At 40.9% G+C, this 25793-nt stretch overlaps 1 protein-coding gene across 2 annotated transcripts in view; it reads left to right on the top strand.

Moving 5' to 3' along the window:
• Nucleotides 1-1149: 1149 nt before the first annotated feature.
• pkd1a (polycystic kidney disease 1a) overlaps nucleotides 1150-25793 on the top strand; it is an 82735-nt gene continuing 58091 nt past the window's right edge. For both annotated transcript variants that reach the window (XM_014411932.3, XM_014411933.3), the window contains exons 1-4: nucleotides 1150-1656; nucleotides 21368-21439; nucleotides 21569-21637; nucleotides 22457-22528. In XM_014411932.3, the coding sequence (XP_014267418.3) occupies nucleotides 1385-1656; nucleotides 21368-21439; nucleotides 21569-21637; nucleotides 22457-22528 (485 nt within the window). In that variant the 5' untranslated portion in view covers nucleotides 1150-1384. The remainder of the gene's footprint in view (nucleotides 1657-21367; nucleotides 21440-21568; nucleotides 21638-22456; nucleotides 22529-25793) is intronic.

The following is a 25793-nucleotide window of genomic DNA, read 5'->3' on the forward strand; positions in this document are numbered from 1 at the left end:
GGTATTTGAAGTAGAGACCGGCCCACCAGGTATTACAGGAAAAATCATAAAGCCTTTGAATGAAAACAAACGCTGTTCTGACAGTGATGTACACTGTCTTGTTGGTATATATGTATGATTTCTATACAGTTTGCATCAGATGACCACTTAAGGACATCTCATGGTTTCATCTTCACGTTTCCCCCTCACCAGATATCCAAAACGATAACATGACCAGCAGCTTTACGGCTGTGGCTCCAGCAAACATCAGCTGATACTACAAAAGTAATATCAAATTAATTCTAACAACAGCTTATCAAGCTTAAACGTGCTGCTGTTGTTTAGCGCGACATCCGCTGGTTTCCTCTTTCTGGGCGATAAACAAACAAGAGAGACGGGGCGAGACAGAAATCCCGATCAGCTGATCATTGATCAGTTTCATGATTGAAGTAGCAACAGGGGAGAGAAGAAGAGGCAGCTGTGCAGCGTAAAGACGCAGAATAAGTCCAGCTTTGTGTCTTTTTTCATTCTAGCTGAAGTAGGGGACAAATCGTTTCCTTTTCACCTACGAGTGTTTTGTAAGACCATATATTCTCCCCCCAAAAACCGATAACAGAATCAATAACATTTCCTACTCTCAGCGTTTCCTATGCTTTCTTTCTATTAATTGTAACCAAATGTAGGTTTTAAAGTGGCTGCATTCTGCTTTACCTTTTGCACAGCACCTCAACTTTTTTGAATGTAGGATTGATCGAAGCTGTGTTGCCAGTTGGGCAAGTGAAGAAGCAGTCGACTTTTTACTTTATCAGGAAAAACAAAAAGAGAATACCCATGAATCTTTTACCCAGGCCCTCTAACAAGGAGTAACCCTCATCAGAGAAAACTTACCAGAAATCTGAGGCCTGGTTACATGTGTTTATTTCAATCGATTATTTTGGCAACTTGAAAAAAACTATATATGCCATTTTCTAGCTGTTTTATTCAGTAACTTTCACTTTAAATGTTTACCCTTTTTTTTTAAGTGGTAATCAGTCTAACATTGTATTCATTCAACTGAGAAGGAAAAGTAGGCTATTCGCCAGGTCACAGTGGCGGCTCGTGGAACTGCATGATATGGAAAAAGGGGGAGGGAGGAAGTTCTCCAAAACTTTTTTTCTCCTCAAAGGATTCTGGAAAAGCTCCGTTACATTTTCAGGGGAAGGGGATACGAGGAGAAGAAAAACAACGCTGGGAAAACAAAGACAGATAACGGTGTGAAAAAGTTAATGACTTCTTCTGTTTTTGTCTCCTTATATGAAAGCCGTGGAAAAAGGACGCGCGTGTTTTTGCTTTTGTTTCGAGCATTTTGTTCCTTCCCAGACTGTGAGGACTTACACCATCAGAGGCGATGAGATGTGAGTGAGCTATGCCTTGTGGAAATGGACAGACTTTATCCAAGCGAAAACATGGCGTCTGCCTCCCGAGGTTTAGTTTCTTTTCCAGTCTGCTTGTGGCGCTCTGCTGCTTGGAAGTATGGGGCTCCGCGGCGCAGGCGGACGGCGGCAAGAGTTGCAGTCCCTGTCCCGTTAACTGCAGCTGTCCACTTGGGCCCCAGCAGTCCTGCGTCGTCAACTGCTCCAGCATCGGGTTGGAAAGGGCCCCTGCGGCGGAAGAGATCCCGCTGGCCACCAATGTGTTGTAAGTAAAGAAACCAAAACAAGCTGCACAGGATATGAATGCACAGTGGAGAGTTTTTCACCCAGTTTGACCAAACTTATCACCCCGGAAAACAAGCGTAACACACGTAAAAGTTTAATTCATCTGGGGTTCTTGTCTATCAGCCCGCTTGTTACATCCCCATATGCGTGTACCCCATTATTCCTAACAGCTAATATGACGTGAGTTTTTGATTTATTGTTTATGCTGCTGTTCTGTGGTAATTAAAGGGGTCAAATGTTTAATCAATTAGATCAGCTGATTGGAAAATAGTCAGACTTAATCGTTGTGAATCAAACGAGCAAAAAAACTTTTAAAATGTGAGCGTTTGTGTCTCTTCTGCTTATTAAACTCAGTGGAAATGTGTCATTCCTTTGTTTTGGGCTGTTGGTGGAAAAAATCCTGTTAACTAACTACTTTTGGCTTTAAGTTTCTGTTGTTTGTTTGTTTTCCCCCTTGGTACGTCATGAAAATATTTATGGTATTAGCATTTAATTATCCAAGTAATCGATACAGTAATTAGCAGATTAAACATGAATAAATTGTGGCGTCCTGAACGTATAAGTGCGCTGACAGATGTGGAGATTTGATTAAGTTGGCTTTGATGGTCTTCAGGGTGCACCAGTGTAGTAAAAACACAAACAAAGCCAAAACTGATTGGAAAATAAATACTATGTGGAGGCAATCAGACAATAATGAGAATAATAATAATAATTAATACAATTTTTGTTTACTTTTTATGTCAAAAGAAGGACTGACTGCTGGTGACTGTGCGTGCGTGCTTTTGCGTGCGCGCATCTTCCCCCCCGTTTGTTGGTATTAATAAGTTGGTGACCAGAAACCAAAGGTGGAGCAGATCAGACTTGAGCCTCTGGTGTAGCTGCAGCAGAACATTCTGTTCTGTGCGATGGAAGCCATATGTTATTCATTATTTATTTTTACTGAAACTACCTTTCTTTACAGTATTTAACTTAAGACTTTACTATAAATACCAGGCACATAATCAGTGCACTCTGTGTTGGCCAGGTCTTGCTTTAGGACACAAAATGATTTTGTTTACACAGAGTTTTATAAGTAAATAAAACTCTGGAGGTACACTGGTTGTATTTGTTGTATAGAGGGCTTCTACTTTCAGTTGGATCCCCTATTATCACCTGACCTTTAGTGGTAATGTTTGCATAAAAGAAGAAAAGTGGCTTGTTTAGAGACCGATAAATTAGAGACAGACTCTGCTGCACTGTCTGTCTGTGATTTATCTGAATGTTAATGTCTCATGTTGGAATTTGTTGGAGTGTTAATTGCATCAAAGTAGATGAACCTCCTTAACCCTACTGTACCAGCGGAAGTCATACGTAAAGGCGGCTGGCTGTGAACTTAACTGTCCTTACTAATTTAGCTACTTGTGTCCTACTCAATAGGCAGACACATGTGGTTGATAGCAAATATTTTACTCAAAGTTAAATCTGATTTCACAGAAGGCTGAGACATTCAGCTGGAGAACTTGGTAGTGTTCATTTAATAATGCTGCAGGCTGAACTTTAAAGAATAATAAAGGTCATTTACTTGCAGCGATTTCTGAATAATGGCCTTTGGTCTGTCTGAGGCAGAGAGATGACAGTTCAGGTCTGGATTGTTAGCTCTCTTAAAATCATCTTTGTCCTTTTAACATCTTTTAGTAGATGCAGAGAAGAGTCAGTAAGGCTACTGTGAATCTCTACAGCATGCAGAGCAGGTCTTACAGGTCTTTTTTTATATTAGAAATAGCTTTTCTATTTAAGAGACTATTACCAGACTTAAAAATGTAGCCTTGGAGCAAATAACCACCACAAAAATGAATAGGCAGTGAATGATTTGTCTGTCTTAAAGCGGTGTCAGGCTAGTTTATTGTCACTGTTGTATGTGAATTTGATACCTTGGAGGAGCCGACTACAGATTTGAGCTTGAATAGATGTGAACTCAGCGCTCACAGTAAATGACTGTCCTTTAGTCATCCACAAGGAGCGATGCTGTAAATGATTAGTAGATAACGGAGCAAGCGTGTTTTTATTTATTTTACTCTTTAGTAATATTGTCCTTAGTCCTCTTTGCATAACTGTGCATCCACTTTTCTATCGGTGCACATTTATTAACATTATTTAGCTGTGGGAAAACTGGATAGGACCCAGTGTAATGCTGTAGTGTCTCACCATGAAATTTAATTTAACTGTGGCTGGCTTTAGAGAGCATTCACAACTTCTCTGCTTTGTGAGAGAGAGATGCAGGAAAAGTCTCTGTGATCAAGCTATAGGCGTAGGGATGCTACCCTGAACACATGCTGTAGGTCTAAATGGATTTTGTGCCTTTTCCCTGTTTAATTTCTACTTTTCTTTCAGTAAAAATACCACATTTCCATTTGAAGAAATTGCTAGGAAAGAGCTTTTTTTTGCCACCAATTCTTTTCTCCTTGCCTTCTCCAGTCCTTTCTAATGTGTCACATTACTGCAAAATAACTGAAGCAAAAATACGTCAGCCACACCGAGACTTTAATAAAACTCATTTCACATCCATTAAACACCAGCTCCTCTCCATTCTGTCTATGCCCCTATCTGGCCCCAAATCTAAATGTTCTAGACACACCCTTGGTGGAAAAAAAAAAAATCCAGTGGCTGTGAAATATTTTAACATACTGCAGAGTGCAGTTGGAGAAAAGCATTCCCGTTACACATCAGTCCATCTGCTCCAACCCACACACATAATAAAATCTCTTAACACTTCATACGGAGAGTTTTGCAGTTCTGGGACATACTTGTAAAATGAAACTAAGGTTTTTTTAAGTGCCGTTGTTTTGTTTGAATATTCTTGGGACGCACATCATCACATTGCTGTACGAGTCCCGGGACATAAGGCAGAGAAAGTGAACTGGAAATGTTTTCAGTACTGTACGTTTTTGTGTGTGTGTGTTGTTTCTGTAAATAGCTTGATCAGGCAGTAATATAAACTTGCCTTTATTAAAAAACAACACACGAGAAGACTAACGTTTGGCTCTTTTGACCATACACTGTGTGGGTATGCAATACTTTTTGACATCGTTAGGTCGTACTTGCACTCCAGTAAGCACAAAATACTTTCCGTTAACTTTTATTGCAGCTGAAACTGAAAAGCAATGCTGTGCACTGATGTTTGTAGCTATAGCTGTAGGCTCCACGCACTGGCATTGTCATTGAAGAACGGTACCACAGCGCACCAAACAAAGAACGTAGTTATTATTCGGGCCATGTAACATGTAAAGTAGCTCTTCAGTTCTTCAGCATCGTTACAGACTGTGTTTTAGGCAGTAGCATAGTTTGTTTGAAATTTAAACACACTTGTGGTCATGCATACCTTCTCCTATCTATTCTGCCAAGGAGGATTTTGTGGTGTTGCCATGACAGCAAGATGCACATACACATACAGCCCCACTGTAGGCAGGCCGATATGTTTTTAAACTACTTTATTTTCTGGTTGTGTTGGCTGTGTATGGGTCTTGGGGCTTCGAGACAGCTTTCGAACAGGTGAGACTGTAAAATCAAAAATTCTCTCACTGTCTCCTGCATTGCCTTTCCGCCCTCATCTCCAGATCCAAAGGTGGTTATCGGTCTTACAACCACCTGCATGCGCGCGCGCGCACACACACACACACACACACACACACACACACACACACACTGAGTGACTTTAATAAAGTGGGAAAGATTGAATGTACTGACCATATGCAGGGGAGATTTTGTTGTGTTACCATGGCAAAAGTAACTGATGACATCACTAACAGAAGTGCAGACATTCCAGGCAGTTATAAATAAGAGAATGAGGAAAGAACCAGGGAGAGAAGAAGAGCCAGCTCCCATCCTTCCTTTCACTGTGTATGCCTGCCCATGCCTTTAGCTAAAAAAAAAAATCCTCAGAATAAAGGTTGCTTAACTCAAAGCAATGTATGATGGGTGCCAAATCCTTAACGGTTCTTAAATTGGCGAATGAAATTATCAGCGCTCGTAATTAACGATACCTTGCTTTTAATGTTTCATAGCAGCAGAAAGAAAGAAGTGTGTAGCTTGTCTCAGCCTTCATGCACTCAGTACTTTTCTACCAGGGGTGCCAGAAATGTCTTGGTTTATCATTAACTTAGTGGAGTGGCGGCAGGCTGGAGAAGAAAGTCATGCATCTGAATGTTGATGTTTTAGCAGTGAAGATTGCTTAGGGTGTTTTCTCAATTGTAAGTTTGCAATGTGCTCAGGTATGTTATATCGCTATGCACAGATTTATTTTATAATATGGTAATCTAACCCTAGGTCTGTTTGGAAGAGGTGGACTTATACTCCCCATCAGAAATGAAAGCTTGTTGTGAACAAAACATAATTTAACATAGATGGTAGCAAGAAGCCTTTTTTGACTCCTCAAAAATATCCTTGTCGATCTTTTATCTCACATCTGAATAACATGAGTTTTGCAAATGGAAAAGATTGTGTGGAGAGTCATATGTGCACACAAAACAAAACAGCATTAGGAAAGTCTGCATAGTAAAAGTAGCTGTAAAAACTGTATCAACATTGTGAATAGGCTAGCATTTTTATGTACCTTTTCTAGACTTATTGACCTCTCAAAGTGCTTTTACAGTACATACTTACCCACCCACACACATGCACACTGTATTGCATCAGGGACAATTGAAGTTCCTTTTACTCCAAGGACACTTTGACATGCAGGATTGAAGAGCTCAAGATCAAACCACTAAACTTTTGATTATTAAACGACCCGCTCTTCTCCTAAGGCGACATTTTACTCCATACGACTTCAGTTCAAGTCACCTCAATTGATGATCAATGAAGCACCAATTCCCAGGAGCAGTCACCTCAAGGCGCTTTATATCGCCAAGTAAATACAATAATACAAATGTCCTGTGGATGATAATGAAAGTGTACTTGAGGAGGGAATGTTACTGCACGGACTGATTGCAACTAATCAAGAAGCACCTTAAAATGTTAGTTTGTAGTACTGCAGGCCTTTTTTCTCTCACAAGTTCCCACCAAAATACACTGCTCTGTCATACTCAAAGGCTTATTTATACACATGTGGGCATCGTTCACATAGTTGACTGCAATTTATCCAGCAAAACGTCGGCCAGATGTGTTGTGTTCACAGAGGAAAAAAAGCCTGAAAAAGAATGCACACATGCAGACTAGGAAGTAACAGCGTAACACAAAGAACACAATACAGTTTTTACTTAATAGTCACAATTTTCTTCTTTTGAGAAGACATAAGTTCTTAATTTTTAAATACTTTTCGGTTATAAATAAATTCTATATTCCAATACACTACTCATAAATCAAGTTAATTGAGATAACTATTTTAACAGCAGTCTCACACCACAAACTGTTTCCTGAAAGAGTTCATTTTAATCTTCAAAATCCCTCTAAACAAGTAAATGAGATGTTCCGTCACATCAGTCACACCGATCATGGTTGTTAATATGCAGAGAGGGGTTGATAGAAATAACTATGCTTAAAAAAAAAAGGAAAAAAATGGCACTAGTGTTCTTTAAAGTTATACTGCACTCAGGATTTACAGTGTTCCCAAGAAATATTTAAATACTAAAAAGCATTAAAGATGGTGGTGTTTATCGTAAAGAAACAATAGCAATAAGATTCTAGAAAAATACATTTGTTGGTTTTAAATTAGTAAAAAACAGAACAGATGTACAGTTAAAAATGGGCAAGAGAGAAAGTTCTTGTAAACACACTTGTGGCTTAATATGTAGTTTGTTATTAAATTGGACATCATCTGGGCATGGAATAATTTCTGCAATAGCTGTGGAAAAGCTTTCCTTTTCCCAAGCCTTCAGTGTATTCATGTAACCGTATCTGTGATCCTTCACAAGGATCAAAATGATTATTTCATTATCTTCTTAAGAGAATATTGTTTCAGTAGGTTGCTGGCATGCTTGGATCTTTATCCATTACACTTTATCCTTCTGTTAAAATTTTTTGGGGTGATTTCTTTAAGTTGCATCCAGAATTGTGATTGCATCAGTGCATCCTTGCTCACCTATAAATTAAGAAAAGAAAAAATAGCCAGAGTTTGATGTTCATACCTCTAGTCTTCCTGGAGTTCTCACACTTGCATTCTTCACACAAACTTCTATCACACTTATCTAGACTTGAATGCACTCGGGTCATAATGACTCACTCTGAAGCTGCTTTTTTTCCTTGCTACCAATTTTTCATCTTATTCATCGTTTCTGTCACATTACTCCCTCTCTGCACGTACAGCACACTCAGTGATTCTGTTTTGAATGGTAACTTAGTTGAATCTGGTAATTCCTATTTCCCAGAGTGATACGTGCTGCTGTGTCTCAAATCCAGTCTGTCTGGGTCTTCTTCTGCACCTTATTTTCACAGCCCTCCTGTTTTTGTTGTTGTTTTTTTTAAAGTGCCGCACTTATTATTATTATTATTATTATTTTTTTACCAATCTAACAAATAGTGCAGAGAAAAAGCTGTATGTGTGACCTTTTCTCTAAGGTCCTTTCATTTGGTTTTGCACTTTTGCAGTTGCTTCTAAATAGTGGAGTGGTGTTAGTAAATTACCTTCAATCTCACACTGGTGCCCTTAGCAGAGTGAGCACAGGTATAATTTGTACAGTTGTCTTATTTGGTTTGACTAGTTTATCAGAACTTGTCAAAGTATGCTTTTTGTAACCATTTAGGAGCATCCATAGTTTCTCAGACCTCAGTCACACAGGAGGAGGAGGAAAACGGTTTCTCCCCAATTGGTTGATGAGTAGTTATGAAGGTTGCTGCCTGTTGCTTGGTGACAAAAGTTGCAAAGTGGGTGCTGTACCAGAAATCTTTGTTATTGCTTTGGTCACTAGCAGATTGCTGCAGTTGCCCTTAGGCTGACATGCTCCCTGTAAACTATCTGCAAAAACTCCTAAATAGTAAAACTTAAAGCTGAAAACAGTAAAATTTGTGCCTTTTGAAAAACTATAATTCAAAAGGCACAGCTTTTATTTTGAAGGCAAACATTTTGTGTTTATGGTTTGCATAGTAAACATTTAAAAACCTAAACAAATAGAGTCCGTCATATAAGCGTAGTTTGCATCTTCTGTGCATGACCATGGGAATCTGTTAGTGACCAGAGCAATTGTAAGGAGGTTTGTGCTTTCGGTTCAGTAAGCATATGTATCGAACAATACAATTTTTTTTATTTATTTTATCAACTTTTCTTCTGACGATGCTGTCTGTGTTGGGAGCTCAGTGGATCTGTGTTCGACTACTCCGCCTAGGCTGCACTGTCCAGCGCAGATCCACTGAGCGCAGCGCAAGCTAGCAAGACAGAAGCTAAGCTCGTTGCAACATGGCAAATTGAACCTCCCCCACCCTCATTCAGATCTGGCCTTTGGAACTATTTTGGTCTTCATGTGAAGTATGACCATGAAGGTAAGCGCGTCATGGACTAAAGTAAAACAGTGTGTCGGATGTGCCACGCAATGCTCAATTACATGGGTGGGAACTACTGCGTTAGCGCAGTTTGCTCGTTAACGTGTTGACGCTGTCCAGCCCCACGCACGGGGCGATCCGCGGTAGCTCGTTAACGGAGATTTGCCGTGTTGTGGCGTTAACGTCATTTCAGATTAACGCTGACAGCACTAGTGGGAACACAATGAATATGACTGCACATTTACTCCGACATCATCCTAGTGCAAAGACAAGTGAAAGCAGACAAAAACAACAAGCATGCATGCTACAAACTTTACCCGAGTCATTTAGACAGCTGTTAGCAAATGATTCTCCTTATGGGGACCTGATATGTTTAATATGCTGCTGAGAGTATACCCCAGAAGAAGCGTATAGTATAGCTTTTATTTTGGAAAGAGCCATTTCTCTGTAATAAACTCTCTTTTCCAAAGATGAGTGATTTCTCAATCAGATTTATTTTTTTATTACTTTGTTTTTTCAGCAACATTAAATTTAAAAACTGTACTTTTGAGTTAAAATATATATTTATAATTTTAATAAATGACAAATTAAAAAAGCATGAACATTTTTTTTGTATCGAAAAAATATCAAACCGTGACACCAAAGTATTGAACCGAACCGTGAATTTTGTGTATCGTTGCACCCCTAGCACACACACACACACACACACACACACGGGGCCATCTTCCCTATATATATATATATATATATATATATATATATATATATATATATATATATATATATTAGGGGTGCAACGATATTCGTATCGATATTGAACCGTTCGATACAGTGCTTTCGGTTCGGTACGCATATGTATCGAACAATACAACATTTGTAATTTATTTTATCAATTTTCCTTCTGACGATGCTGTCTGTGTTGAGCGCTCAGTGAATCTGTGTTCGACTACTCCGCCTAGGCTGCACTGTCGAGCGCAGATCCACTGAGCGCTCAACACAGACAGCATAGTCAGAAGGAAGAGCGCAGGGCAAGCTAGCGAGACAGAAGTTAAGCTCTACTTGCAACAGGCAAATTGAACGTCATTCAGATCTGGTGTTTGGAATTATTTTGGTTTTCATGTGACGTATGACCCTGAAGGTAAGCGAGTCATGGACTAAAGTAAAACAGTATGTTGGATGTGCCATGCAATGCTCAATTACATTGGTGTGAACTAGTGTGTTAGCGCAGTTAGCTCGTTAACGTGTTGGCCGTCTAGCCCCATGCACGGAGCGATCGGCGGTAGCTCGTTAACGGAGATTTGCCGTGTTGTGGCGTTAAGGTAATTTCAACGAGATTAACCTGAAAGCACTAGTGGGAACACAACGAATATGACTGCACATTTACGCCGACATCATCGTAGTGCAAAGACAAGTGGAAGCAGACAAAAAAAAGCAAGCATGCTACTAACTTTAGCAGAGTCATTTAGACAGCTGTTAGCACATGATTCTCCTTATGCTGCTGAGAATATAGCCCAGAAGAAGCGGATAGTATAGCTTTTATTTTGGAAAGAGCCATTTCTCTGTAATAAACTCTCTTTTCCAAAGATGAGTGATTCCTCAATCAGATACAGGGCTCGCAATATCGCTAGCCCGACGTCCCGGTGCTAGCGATTTTTTCAGTCGGGCTACCAAAATCTTTCTCTTCCCTGCCCGTCGGGCTATTGTAGGAAAAATATATGTCAATGCTTTTGCATTCTTTCAGAAATGTAGCTGGGTAATTATGTCATTGGCATCGGTGAGCCACTGTCAACATGTGACATATTGAAGTCGCGTTTGAATTTGCGCTTGTTTTTTTGCTTTCACTTTGCAATCGTGCGAACTGTGTATAGAGAGCGACAGCACTGATCTGTGAGTGATGATAATTTGCGCACCAATTCCTCTGACATCGTCTTATTAATCGTTAGCTTACTATGCAAACATGACAAGTGAAATCTCCCGCAGCAAGCTTAAACATGTGAGAGGTTGATCGCGCAGAGAATCGCTGAGCTTATGTGAGTGCGTGTGTAAAAGCATTTCAGTTCTGCTGAGCCAAATAAGACAGGTCAGGGTGAAGAAGTGACAGCCAAAGAAAAGCTTACCACAAAACGGAGAAGTTATGACAAATCAGACTATAAGGCAAAAAGAAAGTGCAGCTTCATGGTTTCATGGACAAAAGAATTTCTGTGGCTGCAATATGATGAGCTAAATAACCAGGGCTGCACATAAGTGGTCCGCAGGTGCGCATTCGCTGTCAAAATAAAAAACACGCACAAGGGTTAGGGTTAAATTTAAAAACTGTACTTTTGAGTTAAAATATATATTTATAATTTTAATAAATGACAAATTAAAAATGCATGAACATTTTTTTGTATCGAAAAAATATCGAACCGTGACACCAAAGTATCGAACCGAACCGTGAATTTTGTGTATCGTTGCACCCCTAATATATATATATATATATATATATATATATATATATATATATATATATAGGGTGAAGGTAACGGTCCTAACTTATATATATATATAAGTTAAGACTTGTGTAGCTTTGACTGTCTCAGGAAATGCAGAAATAAATGCACTTTTGATTTGTACAGATGGACAGAGGACAGTGTTCATGTAGAACAAGTGTTATTTATTTTTGATTTGCAGCATAATTAATACCAATCAATTAATACTTATCAAATCAGCAGGGGCATTCAAGATGTGTAAAATGCAGAAAAATGAAAATGTCTTGCTGCACAAAAGACACACACCTAGCTACTCTCAGCAACAATTGCACACAGAACAGAGACTGCATGTTAGAGATTACTGGGGGGAAGGGCAAAAAATGCATTAAGTGTTCAAATTCACTAGAATACCCTTGATAATCAAAGCATGACTTCTTAATTAAAGTAATTTATCATAACATGCTGTATGCTCATGGTATGGCTAATGCATAATGTCATAATGTCTTATGAAGTCATGCTTCTTTTTTTTTTTTTTTTTTTTTTTACATTAGGGATTCATTCACTATTTTTCCAATCAGAGGAGATGGATGGATTCACTTTGGCACAACCTTTCACTTACAAAGACTGACTCATGTATTCTTTAAGAGAAGCACACTCTACCTCAGCAATATAGTAACATCTGCATTGAATTTTAATGTGAAAATTGAAGGATGGAAAATGAATATAAAATGACTAAAGGGGTACGTGTATAGATTATATCTTTAATTTATAAACTAGGTGCTTTTTTGAGTTACATTTCTAGAGTGAAAAAAGCAGGTGTTGATCACATAGGAAACATTTATCTTTTACCCCAGTTAAAAAGCAGACTTTTCTCCCTCCTGTTACTCCATTAAAAAAAAAGACTGCAATAATTGGATTTTGTTCCCCGCTTTTAGATATAAACAGCCAAAACGCGAGTGTTTACGTGTGTAGCTCGTGCATAATGATCGCTGCTTGTGCATGTCTTTGTGTGTTTATGAGAGAATTGCAGAAACACATCCTGTTTGTGTAGCCTATGCTGCAGAGAGTCAAAGACTTCAAGACATCCCAGAATAACACGCTGCAATCCATGGGCTAAATGTTAATAAGGGCCTATGAGGCTGAAAATTGAAAAATGAATTGTTGGCCTCTAAACTTGGGATTACAAACCTGCCAGAACTGTAATGAAATGCTAATCAGCACAGTGGTTCATTTACATTCAATCCAAGGACATGATTAAAATTCATAACAAGCCAATTTGCATTTTTTAGTTAAGAAATATGAGTTGTCCTTTGAGTTGTTTTTTTATTTTTCAATGCAACCTCATCAAAATTACTGAAGGAAAATGAAACTAAAACAGAGACATAAGAAAAAGAAAATAAACCAAAAGCATTGTGTCATTTGTGAGCACAGTGTTGAGCACTTTGTTGATTTCATGCCAATGAACCTGAAACTGATTCAACAAGCAGAGAGCACAGTAACAGAGACCAATCAGAAGATAAAAGATGAAGGGCTGCCAGATGATGGTGTGGAGGACTCAGCTGAAGTAGTCATCATCTTCACCACAGATTGTGCTGGCAGCCAGCCTCTGTTGTCAGGGCTGCTGAAGCTCTGCTTGTCTCTATGGTTTTGGAGGTGACAGACTTCATTTTTTGTGTTCTCTTTTGTTCCTACCATTCCCTTTTCACTTGTTGCATCAGTTTATGTGGTGCTTCCAGATTTTACAAACAAGATAAATTAAACAAAAATGCTGGTCTCTACAACTCCATGTACACTCCCATGTGTTTCTTATGAAATCCATGAAGTGCTACAGAGAAAATCACATTTTATTTATGTAATTAACACATTTTGAACTCTTAAAGAAATATAACAAAAGGAAAGACACCCAGCTGAACTAAAATGATCCAGCAAACAAAAACTGTTGTGAGCCGCCACCCTTATATCGCCTTTGGGCTTTTGGAGCTTTTAAAAATAATTGGGAAAAAAAAGCACTATGCTGCTAAAAAAAAGAGCCTTATACCACGTGATACAGGAGCTGTGCCGTGTGATGCTAAAATTAGCAGGGAAAAAACAACAGAGAGCACGTCAGGGATGACGAGAAAGTGACAGGAGAAAATCCGTCCCGGTCAACCACCCAAACATCAATAACGGGAACCTTATACAGCGCTTCCTTATACACGTCGAACTCCCGCAGGCACAAAGAAATTACGGAGGCTATCACTTATCACCTGACCAAAGATATGGCTCCCATCAACACTGTGCAAAACGAGGGATTTAGGAAAATGATCAACACCCTAGACAAACGCTACACATTGCCGTCCCGCAACTATTTTTCTATTGTTGCACTACCTGCTCTATACACGCAGTGTCGTGCAACGGTGGAGACGGAATTTCAAGCAGTACAACATTTTGCGGCAACGACAAAACGTGAGACATTTGTTGTTTTTATGTTTATTTATTGTTTTTATGTTCAGTCTCAACTGTTACGAAGTTGATGTGCAGTTAATAAGTGCAATAAATATTTATATTGGAAAAGAAAATCGTGAGAGAATCGTGATCTCAATTCTAAGCCAAAAAAATCGTGATTCTCATTTTATGCAAAATCGTGCAGCCCTACTGAAAAGTATGTTCACGGAAACATCGTCGGGTCTGCCGTGATATGTTTACAATGGGGCTGTACTTTCATCTTTATGCAGGACTGTAAGCTGCCATCTGTGAGGTGTGAGCGGTGTTTGTTTTTAACATAGTTCACGGTGGAGCTGCTGACAGTGTGGATCCAAAGATCCATAATTGGCCTACCTGGGGTTGAAAATCTCGATAAATGCACGGCGTTTCGGCGGGTAGAGCGGCTTCCGCAAGTGTGACGCTTATTTTGAGCGATGAAAAAAATAATAAAATATAATTTTATTTTTATATTACAATGTCACAACAATCTTCCAATTTAGAACTACAAGTTAAAAAAAATAACTAACATAAATAAAATACACTTAAGCTAAATACTTCTAATTTATTTTCCCAAACCACGCGGAGCCGCACTATAAGGACTAAAGAGCCGCAGGTTACCGACTCCAGCCTTAGGCTATCAATACATGAGAACTAAGCCCAGTGCTTGAAATATGTACACTCAGACATATGACCAAAATCTAAATGCAACCTGCATGATGCCTTAAAACTGCAACTAGGTAGGGAAAGTTTTATTATGGAACAAGAAAAATCTGATTCCCCTGTTTTAGATTAATTAGAGATTGTATATAAGACATGAATTTAGCTTCCGGGTCTGAAAAATGAAACCATTATGGAAGTGCCTAAATGTTTTGTAATAGCCAGAAGTAGGTGACTACTCTGATCACAATAAGAAGTCTGATTTCCTCTACTCTGTGACCTCACTTAACACTTTTCTGATGAGTATGCGTGGTTTTAGTATTCTCATGTCTCATTAAATACAGTAGGATGTTTAATTTATGAATTATGGTCCCTATTAGAGTCAAGAGGAATGATAAAGCAGGGTCAATATACCTTGTGATTGGCAAGTTGTGGGCTGATGTCAGCATACAGTGTTCCTTTTTAGTCAAATCAACCCCTCACTCATCATCAGTTTCAAAACACCAAGATAACAGACAACACGTTCAGCTCGTGTCTTAAAAATGCAAATTCATTAACCAGTCTGTGACATGATAGCGGCTGCATCCATCTTTTATATACAGTCTGTGGGTTACCTTTACTTGGCACAGTTACAACAAACCAGCACATGTGTTTGTTTCATTTGCAGACAAGAATATAACTGAAAACACGTAGATTGTGGTCAAGTAAATGCTCTGCTTAGGTACATATAACACTAAAGATTGAGATTTGTCACCTCCAGTGTGCACTGGCGCAGTTTGTGAATCGTTTTGGAGGTTTCATGGATTTGTTTATGAGTCACACATCTTCTTCACTTTAATGCTACAAATTCAACTTTAGTAGAATTGTATAAAAAAATCCACCATCTGAAAATATGCATGGAAAAATGCCTTATAGGTCAGCAACAAAACATTTTCAGCATCGCAGCTTATATAACAGACACCACACGTTTCTTAGAGTAAAGGACAAGCAGAAGTTCGTATGCTTTTATGTCTAATTGTTGGGACCAGTTATTAGAAATGATGAATTGATGTTGCGTGGTGCTGCATTTGAAAAACTATTTCACTGCATCACTAAATATGGATAAATATGAGATTAATATCTTAATATGATCGAGGCTGACGTTGATGATGGAGAAATAATTGCTCATGATTACTCGATTAATCACACTTGTCACACATCTTTATTTGGCAGAAGCATTTGTTCAAAATGACTGTGTTGTGTGGCTGGTTTATGGAAATATAACAGGATGAGAAGTAGTAGAAGAAGTATTTGTTTGCATTTGTTGCAAAGTTTTCCGAGATCTTTACCGACTGTGTTTCAAAGCACAATCATCTCCAAATATCTTGTAAGATTTTGTATTTAAAAATCAACTGATGCAGAGGCCTGTTTTGGATTGTAACTCGGTATTCTTTGTTAGCAACAATTCAAAGATGTCCCCCCCCAAACACATGACATTAAGGCAGCTGTAAAAGTTACCGTTTTGAAGAGGACCGCTCTAAGGATACACTTGATAAATATATGTTTGATTGTGCCTACAACATGCAGAAGATGGAAATTTTGGTTGTTACTGGAAATCTAAGAAAAAAATGTACTATAACACGCAAAATCTCTGTCTGTGCTTTGTTTGTTTCTTTGTCCAGGAACTCATCTCAGACCATCAGAAGTTCACTTTACTGAGTGAATTGGTTAAATGCAGAGAAGAATTTCCCCACGGGGATCAATAAGCTATACATTATTATTATTATTATTATTATTATTATTATTATTATTAAGTTGAGCAACCAAGCTTGGTACACCGGTAGATCTTATGTCCCTGAAGGTTCTTATCTATATCAGATCATACAATGTACTCTGTTGCGTAGCAACCACCTGTGGTTACCTAGAATTTTTTGCACCTATAACACCATTTAAAAACAGTGTATCATTTTTGAGTTACTACAATAACCCCTAATATCATGCATAATTCAATTTCAAAAAATTGAATTATGCATGATATGTTATGATGCCGTCACTTTTTGTCAGGCAAACCTTGTAAGACCCTAAAATTATCTGTTTAGCACCCACTCCTTATAAAAGGATTCTTTCATTTATGTGTATTGATTTATATCCACAAAAGTTAAAATGTGGTTGCCTAGCAACCACCTTGTAACGTGCTAAAAGTCAATATTTAGCTCATAAATAACATCAACCACCACAATTTCTTAGCTTTTCTCAGTGAGAATAAGTATACCAACTGGACCGACATGGCACACAATGCAGTAATAAATATGAGATGTCCAGCTAACTCAGATGATGTTTAGAATCATCTGAGTTTTAACCATCAGGTTAATGAAATGTTGCAATTATGTTTTCAAGGAACAGTTTGAGAGTTACGGGTTAGTTAGGTTTATGTCTAAAGTTAGGATTAAGCTAGGGTATTTCTCACAGACGTTAAAAAAATTAGTATACAAAGACAGCTAAACAAACAACAAACAGCCAACACACAGAGTGGAGCAGTCAGTAGTGGTAGAGAGCAACTTTTAGCCACAGTAAGAGAACAGCTCATCAAATTGAGTACTGCACTTGCACACAGCAGTACACCTGCCAAACTTGAAGTGGACCGGATGAATGGTTGTAGAGACAGACAAAGAACAGTCAGACTCACAGACAGAGGTTTTTCAGCTTTTTGCAAGATGATGCATAATTTTCAGTGGTTCACTGGAAGCATTGATTGTTTTGTTTTTTTCCCTTTTTATTGTCTCACCACAGTTGTATTAGATGCTTGAGAGACCCATTTTTGTTTTAAACCCATATTTAATGACTTGTAATATGTGGCACTGACTCACTTTCATTTACCAGGAAAAGAACAATTAGTTTTGTTTTTCCTGCATGGATTGGTAGTATGTCAAAGAGTTTGTTTGTATGTCAGTGTATCATTCTTTCAATAAGAGTGTTAAACTGCTGCACACAGCTGCCCTTAACTTGCCAGCTGGACACCAGACAACCCAGGCAGCAGCAGCTGGAAAAATGGACAGAATGTTCTAAAGAGGAAAGGCGAGCCAGTCTGTGAAGTAGAAAGTCAGGCTTTTTAGACCAAACGTCTTCAGCCCCATTTTCCTGTTAATTTCGTGCTCCCTTTTTTCTTGCAGTAGGGAAAGTACCCGACTACTCCGATCTCCCCCACCTCCTCACCCCTTGTCGCAGGCATGAGGTTCTGGCTGGCAGCTCTCAAACGAAGCAGCCCACAGTGGGGTGATTGTTCTCCACACCTGGCCCGTGTCACTCACTGCTACTACCTCCAACTTCCCCTTGGCTTCCACTTCACACCTGTCCTTTTCTCCAGCTCCATCGTTTTTTACTGCTTTCTCAGCTTTTGTCCTGCTCCCCTTCTCATCTGACTCGTGCAGACTTCAGGAATAAACAAAGAAGCAGAACCAAAAAGGGGGGAGAAATCGGGGGGGGGGCAGCAGAGGAAAGGGAGGCTGAGGTGAGATGAAAGCAACCACAGAGGAGTCTGTGTTTAGTGGGTTAGTGGAGCGTTGGCCTTCAATCATAGTGACTTGGACCACATTACCACCACAAGCCTGCAGAAACCAGTTTGTCTATGATCTGACTTAAACCCAGTTTTTATCACTATGCTTTAAAGACTTTTTTTTTTTTGTTCTCAATTCTCCACAGATGGAACAAAGACAGATTCAAACAGATTTCAGTTTTCTTTAGTAGAAAAAGAAAACCATCCCTTTCTGTTTCACTTCAGATCTTTCCTTTCTTGTATTCATATTGTCTGCAGAGCACATGCCCACTCCTCATGTGTCATTCCCTCTGCCCAAGCACAGTGTAGTCAATGAGGGCTGTGTGTGTGTGTGTGTGTGTGTGTGTGTTTTTGTGTGCGCTCTCATCCTCCAACTCAGAATAAGTGGCACCAGACAGGCCTTATAAGGAGTTGTTAGATCACTGGCCACACCGTCAGTAAAACAGAACCATATGTGTGCTGTGTGTGTGTGTGTGTGTGCACTTGTGCACAGGCCTATACCTAAAGTGTATGTGTGTGTTTGCGTATGTGTAAGTAAAACCATGTGTGTCCAGAGGTAGCTGAGAACGGGAGTCTGTTGCTAATAGACATGCTGAAGGTCACATTATATGGTCATGTTAAGCACACATACAGACGGTCTCTATTTAACCTGCTCTTGTCTGTGCGGTCTTACCCGTAAGGTGTGAAAGACAGTTTTCAGATGTCGTACACGCAAATTTTTACACACACATTCCTGCTGTGGCATGGATGTCGACCACGTTACATAAGGTGAAGCGTCCGTCTAATGTGTGAATGATCAGCTAGTGGGCGGAGCTTATTTCTGCTGTCCTGTTCATCCTCTGATGGGTTTAGCAGAGGAGAGTGCTCTCTCTCTCTCTCTCTCTCTCTCTGTCTCCATCTTTCTTACACAGCTTGTCTGGAATGTACAGATGTTTCCTTTTGGGAACGGCGTCCTGGTCTGTTCACACACACACACACACACACACACACACACACACACACACACACACACACACACACACACGCAGAAAAGAGTGTGAGAGAGTGGAGCGCAGTCCCGCACATATCAATTCAGATTTCCCTTGCGGAAGATCGTCTTGTTTTTTATTTGTATTTGCTGAATTCGTAGCAGCTGGGAATAGAAATATCGATCAGCACCCTGATTGAACCTCATGAGTTTTAATTTACAGCTTTCCTGCAGTCCAGCACCTTCTTCTTTTATCCCTATAGGCTACAGGGCTTTCTGTTCCCTTACAGCCTCTGGCTTTTTGTCTCCTGCTCCTTGGTCTTTTTGTCTCCCGATTGTCTCGCTGTTCTCACGTGCAGCTGTGGCTTTGCTTTGAAGGAATGCAAAGGGGACTGAAGCCATTCACTGAGCCCATCTCCACTGCTTAACCAACCCAATTTTCTCATTTCCTTAGTAATTTATCTGATGGTTTCTCACTAATTTGAGCTCCAGTATAGAGAGTGTGGCATGCAAGGATTTAGTTATAGAATGTATTGCTAGCAGTGTGTATTTAATGTATAGTAAATGTGAATTTGAACTATTATCATTGCAGTTTAATCAATAAATCATGCTTAGGATTTTAGAGAATCAGTGTTTAATAAGAAAAAATAAACAAATATTTTAGGTTACGTCTTTCACAGTTGTGTATAGTAGATCTAACAGTCTCACATCAATAAGCATGTTCTCATTCTTGCAGAAGGCCTAAAACCAGATCACTTTTCATATATTGTTTGATAATTCAAAACCCCTTTTCCCCCCAAGGCATGATTTGGGCCTTGACTTGGGTTTAAAGAGGCCCTCCAGTCATTGCACACATGCTTATTTTATTGATCATGCTTTCTGAAGTCAAATAAGTTGACCACGCTGATGTCAACATCTTTGGCATCTGGGCTTCTGTCCGGACACCAGTGTTACAAAATAAGTACATGGAATTAGAAAAGGACACCATTTGTAAGGCAAGCGGGGAGATTTGGCAGATATTATTTTAGGGGCTCAGCGAGACCATTGAGCCATTGAAATATTTTGAATGACGACTTCGATGAGAAGTGATGACAAGGCCTGAGGGAGGATTTGTCTTTAAAAAAGGGGAAAACATTTGCCAGTGGGAGGAGGCGTCACCTTAGATTAAGCAATAGTCTGATAAAGCATTTATGATTTTGAGTCATTAGTTGCTGATTAGATAATGAGGCCACAGAGAAAAAAAATATACTGGCATTAGGCAGACTTCACCGTTTAAGATTGGCTTTTTTGCTTTGCATCAAGAATTATTCTGTTGCGTTTGTGTTGGTGGTAGGTATGCCCACCCGTTTTATAGATCAAGTCAAGGAGGACATCTGGCCTGTGTGCTAGCTGAGACACAGTTTGGTGTGCAGACTCCTCCTACTCGTACGTAAAACATAATGGTAGGAGCCAATCATAGGTCACCCATTGTGTGGTGGCTTACTGCAGAGCGAATGAGGTTAGCTGGACTGTGGATTTGAGTCATCATTTACTGAAAGTAACCGATTACTCAGTCACTTAGAAATTAACCCTTTTATGCAGCAGATATAATATAAAATACATGTAGGAATGAATTAATCTATAAAATGTGACATAAATATTTTGGCCTTTATTTTCCTTTTTCCGTTAATTCCTTTATTTATTTGTTTTCCTATTAAATATCCATATTTTATTAACCAGTTTTCATATTTAATCTTCTTCTTTACTCATTTTTCTTTGACAGTTTCAATTCTTCATACTGGACTCGGTCTCTACCTCTAGATAAGCCTGGCCGCATGCACAGCGAAGGCGTTTTTCTTCTTTCTGATCGTTTCTAAATATATCCAAGTAGTTTTCTAGCTTAAGCTATGACAAAAACCCAAGGTTTATCCTCTAAAGAACCTGTGTTCTGGAGCATCTTGTGTTATTCTTTAGTACCTCCAAGTGTTTCTGGTTGTATTTATCTCCATCAGTGTATGTATGACCTAAGCATTTCCTATTCCTTTCCTTTTATATTATTGCATTTCATTTCCAAGTCCTTGAGCAATCACATTGCATTGTAAATAGTTCTGTGTGTAGGCGTGTGCATTTAGTCAGCTTGCCCCCATTTTAAATATGGATATATTTGTTCCCACAGAGATCTGTCCAAGAACCACATCTCCTCCCTTGATACCAGTCTGCTACATCATCTCACTGGCCTCCAAGAACTGTAAGTAAACACTGCATTATGTGATTGTGTGTTTGTGTAATTCAACTTAAATCTAATTTATCTTTTTATTTAACTGCATCTCTGATACATGTTATCATTTATCAGGCTAAATAAATGTCAATGTTTCAGACATCTTCAAGGGAACAGGATCAATGTTCTCCCCGGAGGACTGTTCTGCTGCGGCCTGCTGTCAGTCCTGTGAGTAGAAAGTCCAGGAAAGATATTGACCAATGTTATGAAGAGAGAAGTATGAGGAAGATGAAAAGAGAGCAGTAAAGACAAAAGCTTGGTTTAGTCTGGATTAAAGTAGGCAGAAATCCCAGGAGTAAGGTAAACGAGAGCAAGTTCACCAAAAGAAGTGTATACAGCGCGCGCACACACACACACACACACACACACACACACACACAGTAATCACAGGACGATTAACTTCAATTACAGCTTACTGCTCCAGGCTCCCACTACCTCCCTCTCTCCATCTGTCGGTCTCCCCCTTCCTCCATCCATTACCTTACTTCTTCCACCCATTGAATGGGCGTTTAAGCACATGTTTGTGTGTATGTGTGTATGATGAGAGAGGACTGATGGTTTCCATCAGTTCCTTCCAAAACCACCACACAACGGCTCCATTATGTAGCCTTCTGGATAGAGTAGGGAGGGAGGGAGCGAAAAGGAGTAGAGAAGGAAACGAGAAGAAGGGAGAGAGATGAAGAGGAGGAAGAGCGCATTTCCATACAGACAGATGGAAATGAGACAAAGTAAAATAGCAAAAGTCAGTGTTCAGCACTTTTAGTTATTAATTTCTTTAACTAATTTAATCTAACAATGTAGGAGAAACAGGGTTTGCAAACTCATTCATTATATGACCTTTTTGTTGGATTTTTAGTCACATAAATCTTGCCAAAATGATAGTAATTGGTATACATTAGTGAAAACGTGAAGGAAAAAGTCTTTTCTGTTTTGTTTTTTTCTTGTTTTAAGATATTGACATTTGATTTGTCTCTTTGTTTCCATCAGTGATTTGAGCAACAACCAAATCACCACCATTGAAGAAAGGATATGTGACGACCTATGTAATCTAACTCAGATGTAAGTAATTGCACTTACTGTATACTGTAAGCTTTATGTCTGTGAATATTTGTCTCTCATACCTGATGGCACATTATGAAATAAGCAGGTGTCCCCCGTTCAGGGGACACATACACAGTACATGAACCAAAGCTGGATGGAAGGTTTTGATTACATTAGTAATTAAACTTCAACATATTAAACACAACACATTAAAAGAAAAGTTTTCTTCTTGTGCAGAGTCTTTGTAAATAGACTAATCAATAACAGGCTAATCTAAATGAGAGGCACATGTTACATAACCTTCTCTTTCTGCCTTCTCTTCTTTTCCTGCAGTCATTTTTGCGCCATCTTTTCAGTTCCTTCTCTTTTTTGTCTCTTCTGTGTTTTTTTTTCTTCTTTTCTGTCATTGCCAGTATTGTTATTTTTATTCTTCTTCATCATTTCCCTTTCTCACGTGTCTTTAAAAAATACCCTTATTCTGTAGAAACTGAAGCATAAAAACACAGATTGAATACCATTAAGCATGCATTTCATGATCCTTTTATTATGCTCATTGTAGTGGCTTAAAGGAGCACAGTTACACAGTAACAGTTACACAGTAACAGTTACACAGTAACAGTTACACAGTTACAGTTACGCTTTGTCTCCCTCACAAAGACAGAGTGTCTCTTTAGGTAGAGAAAGTTTACCTGTGACCATCCAGCTCCTGCAAATATGTCATAATTACATGTGTTACTCTAAATCCCCCTTACTTATACACAGTGTATAAAATAAATGCAAACAAAATAAATATATATGAATAACTATTATAAAATCTATTATAACGATAATAACAGTTCAAGTTTATCTCTTATAATTCTACCTGTGGGGTCATTGCCCACTTGAGCGCTATTTTCTGTTAAATCTCAATGAAATCATAAAATAGTTCACAAAAAACAAACAGAATACAAAATGTATGGTTCTGCCTGCACATGCTCACATGTAGTAATATCTTTGTGACACCCGCTAGGCACAGATACACCCACACACACGTCGTTAACATCAGATGCACGTTTATTGTGAGTGTCCACAGAATGACAGCTGAACACCGTTTGACAGCGGTCGGTTTCCCCAGCTTCCTTCCCTCCGCTCCTCTCCGCCTCACTATATAAAGGGAAGGAAAACCACCATCAGTCCAAAATCGCCATCAGCTGTTCTTACCAGCACCGCCCCGTTGAGCTCACTGCACCACTCCTCCCCTGCAGCCGCACCCCGGACCACACCTCCGCCACACACCCCCACCGCCCGACTGAGGCCGGGAAGCCCACCGGCCGAACCTACTCCCCCCCCCCCCCCCCCGCGAGCGAGAGAGGAAATCGGCCACCGCCACCTGTGCCCCCGGCCTATGGACCACCTTGAACTTAAAAGGCTGCAAAGCCAGATACCACCGAGTGATCCGGGCGTTGGCATCCTTCATGCGGTGAAGCCACTGTAGCGGGGCGTGGTCCGAGCAGAGGGTGAATGAGCGCCCCAGGAGGTAATAGCGAAGGGAGTCGACCGCCCACCGGATAGCCAAGCACTCCTTCTCCACGGTGCTGTACCGTCTTTCGCGCTCCGCCAGCTTCCGGCTGATGTAAAGAACGGGACGGTCGGCCCCCCTCACCTGCTGGGACAAAACGGCCCCCAGCCCTCTGTTCGAGGCGTCAGTCTGCAGAACAAAAGGGAGGGAAAAGTCAGGAGTGTGAAGCAGCGGCTCCCCACAGAGAGCCTTTTTCACCTGCACAAACGCCGCCTGGCACGGCCCCGTCCACTGGACCAGATCTGGAGCACCCTTCCGGGTAAGATCGGTTAAGGGGCTGGTCAGCTGCGCAAACCCCGGCACGAACCGGCGATAGTAACCCGCCAGCCCCAAAAACCGTCTCACCTCCTTTTTGGTCTTAGGGCGCGGGCAGGATGCGATAGCCGCCGTCTTCTCCACCTGTGGACGCACCTGCCCGCCCCCCAAGTGGTACCCCAGATACTGCACCCCCCTCCGTCCAACTGCACACTTCTTCGGATTGGCCGTGAGCCCCGCCTCCCTCAGGGACCCCCAGGACCGCGGCCACCCGCTGCACATGCTCAGCCCAGGTGTCGCTGTGGATGATCACGTCATCCAAGTAGGCAGCAGCATACGCAGCATGCGGGCGCAGCACCCGGTCCATGAGACGCTGGAAGGTGGCAGGGGCCCCGAACAAGCCGAACGGAAGCGTAACGAATTGGTACAAACCGTACGGAGTGGAGAAGGCCGTTTTCTCCCTGGACTCAGCAGACCAGCACCAGCGGCGCATATCCGCTCGGACGCCCGGCCAATAAAATCGGGCCGTTATTCGCTCCAGAGTTTTTTCGTATCCCATATGCCCTGCCATGGGGTTATAATGAGCCGCCTGGAAAATCGTTTCCCGGCGGCCCTGCGGCACCAACAGCTGGGTGTGTGTCACCTCCGTGCGAGCGTCACGACTCACTCGATATAACCTATCTTTCGTTAACATGAAGTGTGGGTAGGTCCGCACGGCTTCAGGGCGCACCACGTGACCATCAATCTCAATCACTTGGTCAAAGGCTGAGCGTAGGGTGTCGTCACGAGACTGCTCCAGTGGGAAATCACCCGTGGGGGGAACTTCCGGAGTCAGCGGGGCTTCCTGTGAAGGACCCGCCGTCTCCCCCTCCCCAGAGTCGGACGACCCCGCGTCACCACTGAGCGCCGCGCAGACACTACATGCTACTGGCCGTCATGATCGCACCCCCGCGTACTGTCCCAACAGATGATGAAACCCCGGCCAATTCGTACCCAGAATTAGGGGATGCGACAGGCGCGGGCTAACCGCAGCCGTTACTCTATGCGTTTTGCCCTTATACTTTAATAACAGCGGCACTATGGGATACCTGTGAACATCACCATGCACACACCTCCACCCATTCTGCCTCCAGCAATGCCCCGGGGCGAACCAAGCTTTGGTGCACGAGGGTCTGCGTGCAGCCCGTGTCCACCAAAGCATGGCGTATACCCCCTCGAGTCCTTACCGGAATGCTGTATGTCCCTCCCGGACCGGGAGAAGGCGCTGGAGCACCGGCAACGCGGAACACCTGCCCCACCTCCATCAGAGGACAGTCCCTTCTCAGGTGTCCCGGCTGTCCGCACTTCCAGCACTCCTGCCCCGGCGTCTGTGCTGCTCTCCGTGGCTCCGGTGCGGCACTGCTTAGGTCCGATCCCTGGGAAGGCACAAATGCGGCAAAAGGATTAGTGGGGCTCAACGCCAGCGTCCAC

The sequence above is a fragment of the Maylandia zebra genome, linkage group LG6 (assembly GCF_041146795.1).
Source record: "Maylandia zebra isolate NMK-2024a linkage group LG6, Mzebra_GT3a, whole genome shotgun sequence".
Lineage (NCBI taxonomy): Eukaryota > Metazoa > Chordata > Actinopteri > Cichliformes > Cichlidae > Maylandia > Maylandia zebra.